Genomic DNA, 12,524 nt, shown 5'->3' on the forward strand with positions numbered 1-12,524 from the left:
AGATTTGACTAACGGTCGGCTGTTTCGTGATCATCGTATGGTGAAGGCAAGACCCACTTGGAAAGTGACCAGCTTCTTCTCAAGTTCCGAACGGTTCGCCGGTGGTGGTGGTGGTTGAAATTATCTCCGCCGGAGCCGGATGTGGTTGAAGTGGCATTGCGAAGCGTCGAGGCCTTGGTAGAATCCATGGATTCTACCAAGGCCTCGACGCGTCGCAATGCCACCCTCAATGTTTCTTGGGATATGTTTGCAAAACACATTCTGAACCAACCCGGCTCGGAGCAATGGCAGGAAGATCCGGGAGAGATGTTCAACCCGAATCCGAAAAGAATCCTCTTCCAAAGCTCTTTCTCTGCTTCAAACGTGTCGGAGCTTAACAGGTGCCTCATGTCCACCCAGCAAAACAAACCGGCATTGCTCTTCAAGCACTTAATACCCGCACCACGAAGGCCGGCAACAAGCATTTCCTTCCTTCCTCTGATCCTCCTTTGATTCTCCTTTATATATTTTCCAGTGAATTTCTTGTCGGAGAGCATGTTGGAGAGCAAATACTGAGTTTGAGAAGAAACAAGTCCAAAGCTTGACATCTTTGTAGCTGCGGCAACAACTGTTTCATTGTAGGAGTAAATCATGCCCACCCGAAATCCCGGCAAACCAAGATCCTTCGAGAGGCTGTAAACAATGTGAATGCGGTTACACACGTCAGCGTCATCACTACTTGCCTCCATCAAAGCTTCTGAAATGCTTGTAAAGGAGGGGGAGTCAAAAACTGTTCCTGAGTAAATCTCATCACTTATTACATGGATTTTTTTAGTGATAGCAAAATCAATAAGATGGCTAAGTTCTTCCCGGTTCATTGTCGTGCCCAAAGGGTTTGAAGGATTCGTCACCAACACCCCTTTAACCTTTAAATTGAGTTTTTGGGCTTGTTGATAAGCATTCTCCAGTGCGCACGCAGTAATTCTGAAGTCATTCGCACTCGTGCAATGTATTGGAACAATTTCAACTCCAGTACGCCACTTGAGGTCTCTATCAAACCTGCCAAAAGACAAGTAAAAAAAAACACAATAAATCATGCATGCTTGGACCCGCCAATAAATATCGATTTGAAAAAAAAAAAAGAAAAGGTTATTGTTACCCTGGGTAGTATGGGGTAGGAAGAAGGAAAGCTTCACCGGGTTCAGCGAGGCAGAACATTAGAATCTCGTTGGCAGAAGTTGCGCCGGCGGTAAGCACGAGCTTGTTAGGGTCAAAAGCTACTTTAAAGCCTCTTAATTTTGCCATAAACTCCACCAATCTCTGTACAAGTAAATTCAAAATAAGTAGTTTCATATAAATCCAATTTTATTTTTTTAATATCATAAGAGGGAGTATATATATAATAGAGATTTATTACATTCTTGAAATCGGGAAAGCCATGGTAGTCTTGGAAGAGAGCCAGTTCTCTGAATACAGATCTTCCCTTTCGCTTCAACGCCAGCACATCAGAATTGCTTTCAAGCCATGACTCCAGAAGATCAAACGAAAGCTGCAAGAAGTGTCAGTTAAGGGACATGATGAGAGACTGAGCATAATCTTTAAAAGAACAAGAGATGCCTAAGGAATGGAAAGGATCCGGTTAGTACAATTTCGAAGGGTGAAATGGCACTTTGCAATTCCTCACCATTTCCATTGAAATGAAGAGGAGCCGGTTATGCAAAAATAAGAGGGCAATTGAACTTAAAAATATCATTTTACCCTCCTAAATTGTACTAACAAAATCCTCTCCATTTCAAAGATTCCATTTTGAAAGACTACGCAAAGCGTGATGTAGGAAAATGGACGCACATTTCATGTCACAATGTGCCAAATATATCTTCTACTAGTAGAAATTTTATCCTATTTTCCTATGATTTTTTTTCCCAAAACTTTATGAAAATGGGATGATGTTTTACTTTTCTTTCATGATTTTGTAGGTCAAAATACGATTTTAAATAAAATTGTAGAAAGTATATCATTGGAAATGTGCTTTTAAAAACATTGAAGTTAAAATGCATTTTTAAATCACAAGTAAGAGGATGCGTTTTTAACAGAAATCGCACATTTTAAAACCGCATCATATAACTCTTTAAAAAAAAAAAAAGGAATTGTTGAGCTCTCTTACCTGATTTTCTGCGAGTCCCATTTGAATGATTCCGGTGGTATTTTGAACTTCATGGTAAGAATTCTTCTCATATTCCTGCCACCCCAAGAAGTAGGAAGAGTCTTGGCCGTGTGACTCACAACTAGCTTTCTTAGACAACATTTTCAGGCTAGCTACTCTATGTAGTACTGCTGGTTGCGTGAAAAGGCTGTAAAGGTTCACAGAGAGAGAGAGAGAGAGAGAGAGAGAGAGAGAGCCTTTGCAAGGAGGGCTTGTCATGAAGGACATGAATATATGTAACTGCATTTATACAAAAAGTGATCAGGGAAGGAATCCGAGAATGGAGCGGGAAGAGACACGTGGCACGGTGGCAGAAATTCTTAAAAAGTTTTATTAAAAAGAATCTAACTTACATGCTATTATTTTAATAGCAACATGTATGCTGTAATTTAATCAATGGTCGAGATTAATAATAAAGAGAAAATAAAGAAAATTTTTTAGAGATTCAATTTTGACTATTAATTAAATTATAGCATACAATAGCATATAAGCCGAATCTTATTAAACAAACCCTTTATTTCTTAGGTAAATTATTCCTGTAAACTTTTAAGTATTCACTTGATACTCACGTAACAGTAAAAATTATTATTAAATAAAATAACAAATAAAAATATATATAGCATCTAACAATAATTTTTACTGCCAAAATGAGTATTTGAAAATGAGCACTTGAGTCATTCCTCGTAATCTAATAACGGATGGTGGTCGATTTTGAATTGTCGGGAAAAAAACTTACATAAATTTTGTATAGAAAGGTTAGATGCAAGATTAATTTTCATTTGTATCAATAATCTGAGAATGGGTTGGGACGGCACCATTCTCACAAAGCGCAAGAGTTTTTTGTTTTTTATTTGGGTTAAATACTCCAAAACCTCCTGGGGTTTCACAACTTTATTTTTTCCCCCCTGGGGTTTCATTTTTATCACAGGAGGTCCCTGTGGTTTTGATAAGTGACAAAATTAGTCAATCCGTTAGTTGACCGTTAAACTGACACGTGGACCAATCAGACGTCGACACGTGGCACATATATTAATTTTTTTAATTTTTTTTTTAATTAAAAAAAATGTTTTTTTTTTAAATTAAAAAAATAATAAATTAAAAAATCCACCCCCATGGCCAAAGGGGGTGGCCGAGCCACCCTCAAATTGCCAAGGGGGTGGCCGAGCCACCCCTGTTTCGTCCCATTTTTCTTTTTTTTTTCTTTTTTTTTTTTAATTTAAAAAAAAAAACATTTTTTAAATTAAAAAAAATTAATATGTGCCACGTGTCGACGTTTGATTGGTCCACGTGTCAGTCCGTACAGTCAACTAACGGTCAACTAACGGATGGACTAATTTGGTCACTTATCAAAACCACAGGGACCTCCTGTGATAAAAATGAAACCCTAGGGGGAAAAAAATAAAGTTGTGAAACCCCAGGGACTAATTTAGTATTTAACCCTTTTTATTTTTATAAAACAAAGAGCAAGAGTCAATAGCTAGCTCTAGGATATTCCGCTAAATGATTATAATAATAATAATAATAATAATAAATAAAAATAAAAAAATAAAAAGTGGAAAAAGTTATCAATTTATTAGAAGTGCCGCCACGTCACGTGATATACTCAATCAGAAAGTGACGTATGTCTCGCCTAATAAAATAATATAAAAGAAAATAAAAGGGAAAGAAAAAATATATATATATAATTATAGATGTAAAAATACAAGCGATACTTTTCTTTTTTTTTTATATGTCACACATAAGAGGAGAGTTGGGATTCAAACTAGTGATATTCATTTTATGAGATATAATCTCCAACCGATTGAACTACTTCTTAAAGGCAAATATACGCAATACTTTATAAAAACCTAATTTTGGCCACGTATGCCATAAAATCCTATCATCACTACTATATATGGTTATGCCAAGCAGGCTATAAACATGAACAATCGGACCAAGCAAGCTTTTTTTTTTTTTTTTGGACATGCCCACACAAGAGAGAGATTAGAATTAGTGACATTCGCTTCATAAGGCGTGCTCTCTAGCCGATTAAGTTACCTCTTGAGGACGACCAAGCAAGCTATTAAGCCAACTGACAAAGCCACAAGCTACATGCAGTTTAGTGTTTATTGGCTTAGAGTAAATCAAAATGTGTGGCACCTTCAATTTACATATAATACTCATTTCATATGCTTGGCTTGCTGAATAAATTTTCAAGTGAAAAGGAACAAATTGGGCGAATGGTAAATCACATCAAGCAGCGGCGGAGCTAGGATATTTTTTTTGTAGGGGCAGAAAGTGGGATTAATAATTAATTAATATAATATAATGTTATATTTTAATATTGTTTATTTGATCAAGTAACACTATAATAAGATTATACTTCTATTTTATCCCGAAATGTGATGTATTATATCAAAAATTAATAGTGATTTATTCCAAATTTAATTGTGATTTTAAAATTTATATACTTTTGAAAATAAGTGAACGACATGAATCTTACTTATAGCATTACTCTGATTTACCCAAAAACCAACATATATAAATATTTATTTAAAACACAATATTGTATTTCAATTAATTACTTCTAATATTTAATTATCTATCAATAATATGCAATTTTTTTTAAAGATATTGTCTGTCACACTAACATCTAATATCTTTTCTAGAGCAAAAACATACTAATAAGAAAAGAAGATTAGTTTAAGTGGTTGAAATGCCACCTATGTGGGTTGAAAAAAATAAAAAAACAAAACAAAAACAAAAGAAAAGAAAAGGAAAGGAAAGTGCGTCTTGGAGAGATGAGAGACTTCGAGAGAGTGAAATTTATTAGCTATGGACTTATGGCTTTGGGACTGACACGCCAGTTAGCACCCTTGAGACCCACGCCTATCAGCATCTTCTCCTTATATATTTTCCATTTCTCACATTTAAGCAAAAGCCTTTCACCTTTTTTCTTCAAATTCATGTCCATAAAAGGTATCGAGAGAGTGAATCAAATGCAAGTCTGAAAATAATCAATTGAAGAAGAGAGAAGCCAACCAAAAGAAGAAGCAGGAAAAGAAAAGAAAATCATAATCAGAATCAGAATTCTCATTCAAGATCTGCTATATATTTCTTTTCTTTTTATTTTCTCTAAGCAAATGAAGAAGAAGAATAAAAAGAAAGAAAAATAGTACGGGCCGAAAGAGGAAGAGGGCTTAAAAAACCTCAAAAATTTAGGGTGTAAACTTTTTTTTTTTAGGATTTTTGCAGGGGCAGGCGCACCTGCCCCGCCTCTGCATGGATCCGCCACTGTGTGGCACCCTCAATTTACATATAATACTCATTTCATATGCTTGGCTTGCAGAATAAATTTTCAAAGTGAAAATATATATATATATATATATTGGGCGAATGGTAAATCACATCAAGGATAGAATTAAACTTTTTTATTTGGGAGAACAAATTATGAATGAGGGATCAAGCTTAGTTTTTTGATAGGGGTCAAGCCTAATTTTTAAATCTAAAATATATATATATATATATATATATATAACTTAGGCTCTATTTATTTCAGCGTAAAATGATTTCTAGCAAATGTCTTTCGTATTTTTTTAATGTTTGGTGCGACAAAAAATAATAGTTAAGAGAAAATATTTTATGTTTTGACCGAAAATTATTCCTTAATTTTCAAAAAATGATTTTCATTTTTGAAAACCGTAAACCATTTTCCGAGTTTAAACATCTCATTCTCACATTGACAGACCCGACCAGGATGTCGGCGGGATCTCGTTAGGACCCGATTGGGACACTATCGGGCCCTGGTCGGCACCCGACTAGGACTCCATCGAGACCCGCCTAAACCTGACCGAGACACCATCAAAACCCAGTTAGGACACTACCAGGACCCGTCGAGACCCGATTGGGACCTGACGGGGACCCCTACTGGGACTCAGCTAGGACCCCCCTAGGACCTGACCGAACATCGACGAAAGTCAACCACAACCAGATTGGGACCTGGTTGAGACCTTGCCAGAACCCACCAATTACCTGCCAGGACTCGGTCGGGATCCAATTAGACCTGATAGGACACTGTCAGGACTCTGTCGGGACCCTGCCAAGACTCGACCGAGACACCGTCGCGACCCGGTCATGACACCGTCAAGACCCCATCGAAAAACTACATGGACCTAGTCAAGACTCGCAGGACCCGGCTAGGTCACCTACAAGACCTGATCGGGATATTTTTGTAATTTAAAGTTTAATATGATTGAATAAAAATATATATTAAAAAAAAAAATTGTGACTTTCTGTACACGTCAAACACTAGAAAATGCTTTCCAGTAAATCATGTTCAAGAAAATGTTTTCAACGAAAAACATTTTACATCGAAACAAATGGAGCCTAAATAAAATTTGAAAATTAAGAAAGGCCATGACCCTCTTGACCTACAGGTATAGTCCCGTTCCTATCCCACGAATAATAACTTATATGTAACCACAAACAACTTAATTAGTTTCATGATTTCTTCCAATCTAAATCATTAGCTAGCGGATATAACTCTTGAGATCGAGTTGAGAGTGTCCTAGTTTTATGATCAAAGGGTCATGTTTTTGAGAGGAAATGGATGTTAAAGAGAAGCCACCATTTAGAGAAACAAAAAACGTGTTGATCGAGTTCAATAAGATTTTCAAGGTCTCCTCTTTTAATTTCATCACTATCTAGTTACCTCTTCACACAAGTCCAAGTGTATTATAGGTGCCGACTAGCAAGACTTGGGGTAGTACTCAATAATAGATTTATAGCATAGAGTCTTCAAGGAATCAAGGGTACATGCATGACTAATTTTATTTAGTAGGCTTTTATAAATTAATTTTGAAAATCCAAATCCATTAGCTTTTATAAATTATATATACTTAATTAAACTCAAATCCATTAGCTTAGATTTTAGAATTAGAGTAATATTCAAATATGTATATTAATGTAATAAGCACGCCTTGTTCCAATTAATTTATTTCTTTTTCGTTTTTTTTTTGAAAATTTTCCTAACTACTTTAGTAGTACTTCGATCCTGCAGACTAGCTAGAAGAAAAAGGCTATATATGGTCGTTAATATTTTGTGTCCTCCTTTTCATTCTTTTATTTTATTTTATTTTTGTTTAATTTTAAGAATAAAAAATTTAAAATACGAAACACTTTTCAAAACATACAAATAATTTTGACCTTTTATATTTCATGAAAACACTCTTTCAAACCAAAAAAAGGAAACACGTACATCCCTCAAAACACGTTGAAGAACATATCCACATGTATTTCGCTAATTATATCCAAACTTCCTATTCTAAATTGACGCCGGCACCACTTATTCATTAGCTCAGGCTGTTTCTTTCATTTTCATTCCCAATAAAAAAAAAAAAAAATAATAATAATAATAATAATAAAATCAGTTTCATATATAAAAAAATAATAATAATAATTAATTTCGAGTAATATTATAATCCTCACGTGAGGTGTTGTGTCAAATATTGAGTCATTGAGTACGACTACAAAACTGTTAAACAAAAGCTAGCTCTTCAAATTTTTTGATGTTATGCTTTCTGCCGCTCTCTTTGTGGATATCATGAGTCTAGACAATTATTCCCATCTATATATCCCTTTGTCCCATTCATCCACGTACGTAGAAAATATTTAATCCGACGGCTGGGAGGCGCTCGCCCTGTAGCTAGACTGCCTTCGTTATAGCTAGACGGCTGGCACCCTCGTTATAGCTAGACTAAACAAAGTTCAAGTGCTCTGTGGACCAGCTCGGAAAAAAGAAGGTGGTCGTCCACTATGTTCAACACACAATTTTCAGACAAGCCAACATCAATATTTATCTTGTTCTATGGTATTTTTGACAATGTAGCATGATTTCCGATTTTTATTTACGCCACTTCTGCCACATATCCTTTCCAACTAATCTTATAATATAATATATATAATGGATAAAGTTTTCATCCGAGTTTCCAAGTTTCGTTGGAAGAATGTTTTGCAATTTAGTATCTTAACATAATTATTGCATATGAGATCTATTTGCCCAAGTAAGTAGCTAGGCATCCCACAATTTTTTTGGGGCAGGTAAATCATATAAGATAAAGTTTTCACCCGAGTTTCACTGCAAAAATTCTTTTCAATCTAGTTTGAATGAAAACTTATCCTAACAGAATTATTGCATATGGGATTCATTTGCCCAAGTAAGTAGCTTGGCATCCCATAACTTTTTTGGGCAGGTATAGATCATATAGGCTAAAAAATTTCATCCGAGTTTTGTTGGAAGAATTATTTCAAATCTAGTTTGAATAAAAACTTTATCCTAACATAAGCATTGCATATGGGAATGGGATCCATTTGTTCTAGTAAGTAGTTAGGCATCCCATATTTTTTTTGGATAGGTAAATCATATATAGGCTCTCTCATATTATCTGTCTAAATTACTAGTAATTTGAACAGATAATTATCGATCGTGGATTTCAATTGACATCATACAATTAAAACTTTAGTTTGTGTTTTATGCATGCACGAAACGAGTTAAGATTGCTATGTGCGCATACCGCACAAGACGCAAGCCTTACATCCCACAATTACTGTGGAAAAAAAGTTACTAACATTTAAAATATTATCTTCAATTTTAGTCTATTCACAAAAAGATGCTCAGCCTGCTGGGGAAGGAGTTCTCGTTGTTGGTTGTCTTGCAACGTGTAGTCATTTCAGCAATGGAGCATGGTGGTCCATGAGTCGCCTGATTGCTTGTATGTTCAGAGTCCTTAGAACGTGGAAGTTCGGACCCGGGCCGGGGCACAAACTGGTTTCGACAGGTCGTGGGTCCGACTTAACCCTCAAGTTCCTGTCGGCCATTTTCTGTCTCCTATCAGCATCATTCATCAACAACGAATATACCCTGATTCTTCGTTTTTATAGAAGTGAGTTCAATCTCAAGGGAGTGAGAGATAATATTTTGCATAAATATATATTAATAATTCAACGTCTCTTATATAATATATATATATAGTAACTGCATGTAACTAAAAATTAGTTGAATATTAGTCGCAAATATATATATGTTTAAAAATAGAAAATAAATATTATTTAAGCCGGCCATTCAATTAATTATATTGCATTGCCACGTACGTATAACTATGTTGATAGATATGAAGAAACATGTATATACTATATTGGTGGATTTTGTTGTCTATTTAAATTGAACAAAAAAGTGAACTATCCTATCAATGACATCTTGCCACGACTTTATCCGATCAAAATAGACTCAAACGAAGCCATCATGATATCAGCATGCTGACTTCTATCCGATTGGAAGAAGCATTAGTTCCCTATAGCCTAAAGGTCATCTTCTTCACCAGTCTGCCCTGCCCTCCAAGGTGAGATACAGCTCATATCGCAATTCTGCCTCTTTATGTTTTGACATTTAATCCATCAAATGGGTGTCTTAATGGTATTGGGCAATGCCTGACCATAGTTTCATATTCAATGACACTTTCACAATACTTGCCAATAATCATGAGCTGCCTGACAATAAACTCGAAGAATATATATTGGTCTTTGTGGGAAATGGACCCTAAGTTTTTAAGGTGTAGTTTGATACTCTTTTTAAGAGGTTTTTCTTGTCTTTTTTTTTGGGTTGAAAAATGTGTTTTGATGTGACACAAGTCCCACAAACATAAAATAAGTTTTGAGTGTTTTTTTTAAGATGTTTTGTGAGAAAAGTTGTTTATTTATGTTTTGATTTAGGAAGGAATAAAGCATTTCGATATTAGACTATAAATTCCTCCTCTTCGATCAATGGTAAAAGGTGGGATTTTTTTTTTCTTTCTAAATCATAAAATTGTGATAAGTTATTATCCAAAATGGCAATTTAATCCTATATCAACCTATAGTAAACACTATAGTTTGAATAAAACATACAAAGATCCTAAAAAGATCAATTATTGTTTTTGAATTAGAGGAAGAAATTTTGGATTTTTTTTTTTTTTATAAAAAAAAAAATAAAAAATCTCTATATATCTTCATATTTTTGGAGGACTATGGAATTTTTCAGAATTTTTGGAGAATCAGAAAAATATTTTCAAAATATTGGGAGGTTTAAAGGAATTTTTTTTTTTAAAAAAAAAAAAAATTAGCAGGCCAAGAGGGTATTTTTCATATTTCTTTGTGAGATGCAAAGAAAATTTTTCTATATTTTTTAGGCCTGCTTTACTTTTTTCCTTTTCAAGGGTTGTGGAGAAGTGAGGCTTTTTAATTGGCTCAAATCATACTCACTTCACACAACGGAGATTGGAAATCATAATTATACATGTCACCTTGATAATGTGGTTAAATTATTTTAAGTATTCCAAATAATTATGAAACATATTTTTAGCATCTAAAGAAATAACTTCATTGATTGGTTATATTTACTTTATTAAACTTAATTCAAAAATTTGGAGGGAAAACCAAAATTTTGAAGTGCATGTATGGAGGAAAAGTTGTTTTACATTGGCTAGATATAAAGAAATCAACCACTTCTTGCTTTAATAACACCTTGAGTGATGGTGAAAAGGGCTAGCCACCTAGTTGCCACTTAGGTCATGCGACACAGCAATGAACTTTGGGTGCTATGAGACGTACTTTTCACTTTGTGTGTGTGCATTAGTAATTGTGGCAGAGTCTTGTGCTTGAGATCGTTATCGTTTAAGAAATCGAGAACATTGTGGTTTATGAATCTAGGCTTTCCATTTTCAGCGGTTTATGTGAGGTTTTTGAGGTGGAAGACATATTAAAGATTGGAGAGGTTGTGAGAACACCATCAGTTTCCACACTAGTGGCAATATGACGGTGACTAGTGGCCATGGAGGGCGATGGGCAAAACGGGTTGTGCAGTGACTCTTGGTTTTTAGCTGTAACTTTCACTTCTCATGTGTGCATCAGTATCCCGAGAGCTTGACAGAGAAAACCACTAGAAGCTAGCCGTGGTGGAGTCTTGTGCCTGAAATCCTTATTGCTAATTAAGTCGATAACATTGTGGTTTTTGAATCTAATAAGGTTTATGCATTGGCTAGATGTAAAGAAATCAACCACTTATCGCTTTAATAATACCTTGAGTGATGGTGAAAAGGGCTAGCCATGCACCTAGTTGCCACTTAGGTCATGTGACACAACAATGAACTTTGGGTGCTATGATGTGTACTTTTCACTCTGTGCGTGCGCATTAGTAACTATGGTAGAGTCTTGTGCTCGAGATCCTTACCATTTAAGAAATTGATAACACTGTGGTTTTTGAATTTGAGCTTTCCATTTTCAAGGGTTTATGTGAGGTTTTTGAGGTGTAAAACATTAATGATTGGAGAGGTTGTAAGAACACTGTCAATCACCACGTACACTGGTGGCAATATGACGGTGACTAGTGGCCGTGGAGTGCAATGGGCAGAACAGGTTGTGCTGCAATTTTTAATTAGTTTTCTTACTTGTCACACAAATTGTTAACATGGTGTGTTTTTAGCTATAACTTTTCACTTCGCACGTGTGCATCAGTATCCAGAGAGCTTGACAGAGAAAACCACTAAAAGCTAGCCATGGCGGAGTCTTGTTCTTGAGATCCTTATTGCGTAAGTCGATAACATTGTGGTTTTTGAATCTAGTAAGCTTTCCATTTAAAGTGGTTTATGTGAGGTTTTTAGGACGTGAAAGACATATTAATTGTGGAGAGGCTCTGAGAACACCACCATCAATCACCACGCTAGTGGCGTTATGACACGATTACTAGTGGTTGTGGAGCGAGATGGGACGGGGTTGTGCGGTGACTCTTTAATTTTCTTACTTTTCACACAAATAGCTGACATGACATGTTTTTGACCTTTAATTATAAAGCAAATATGTATATGAATTGCAATACCCTAGATATTTCATGAAATCATGATACTTAATTTTTGTATATATTATATGTTTTCTCGACAACATGGTTTTCTGGGGGAGGGTTTTAATATTGGACCAATGGGACCTGCGTGATAGTGGAATTACTTTAGTGACATTATTCCATGTAGAAACAAAAGTTCAAAAAGGATGTCTAGACTTTTGTACTTCTTGATAAAAAGTCATCTTTTCTCCGAATAATTAATCAATCTTATATATTATTAATGGAGTAGAAGAAGCATCAAAATAAGGAATGAAAATAATGGCCACGTGGAACCCAAAAAAGTCTTGAGGGGTCAACATCATGAGATGAGATGCCTATATGGACATTAAATTCAACAATGTTATTCGTTTTGTGGAAACCCTAATTATTATGGTTGCAGTCTTTTTGTGAGTGAACCTGTTGAGCTTTAAACACAAGGACTTTTGGTCGACTATC

The 12,524-nt window shown here is 35.2% G+C and overlaps 1 protein-coding gene across 1 annotated transcript; it reads right to left on the reverse strand.

Annotated features, from left to right (window-relative positions):
• Positions 1 to 8: 8 nt before the first annotated feature.
• Positions 9 to 2,287, reverse strand: ACS11 (1-aminocyclopropane-1-carboxylate synthase 11). Its single transcript, XM_059606046.2, has 4 exons — positions 2,144 to 2,287; positions 1,397 to 1,528; positions 1,139 to 1,299; positions 9 to 1,038 (listed from the first exon to the last, which is right to left on the reverse strand). The coding sequence occupies exons 1-4, from the start codon at positions 2,282 to 2,284 to the stop codon at positions 9 to 11; spliced, it is 1,464 nt and encodes a 487-aa protein (XP_059462029.2). The 5' UTR covers positions 2,285 to 2,287.
• Between the last annotated feature and the right edge of the window lie 10,237 nt (positions 2,288 to 12,524).

The sequence above is a fragment of the Corylus avellana genome, chromosome 9, assembly GCF_965113065.1.
Source record: "Corylus avellana chromosome 9, dhCorAvel1.hap1.2, whole genome shotgun sequence".
Taxonomy (NCBI): Eukaryota; Viridiplantae; Streptophyta; class Magnoliopsida; order Fagales; family Betulaceae; genus Corylus; species Corylus avellana.

What these genes read in the sequence shown, in the direction of transcription:
- ACS11 (XM_059606046.2), bottom strand. Translation starts at nt 2,284, where the DNA reads ATGTTGTCTAAGAAAGCTAGTTGTGAGTCACACGGCCAAGACTCTTCC. An exon ending in GCTTTCCCGATTTCAAGAAT is followed by an intron (nt 1,300 to 1,396) that starts GTAATAAATCTC and finishes TTACTTGTACAG; the next exon opens with AGATTGGTGGAGTTTATGGC. An exon ending in CCTACCCCATACTACCCAGG is followed by an intron (nt 1,039 to 1,138) that starts GTAACAATAACC and finishes GTCTTTTGGCAG; the next exon opens with GTTTGATAGAGACCTCAAGT.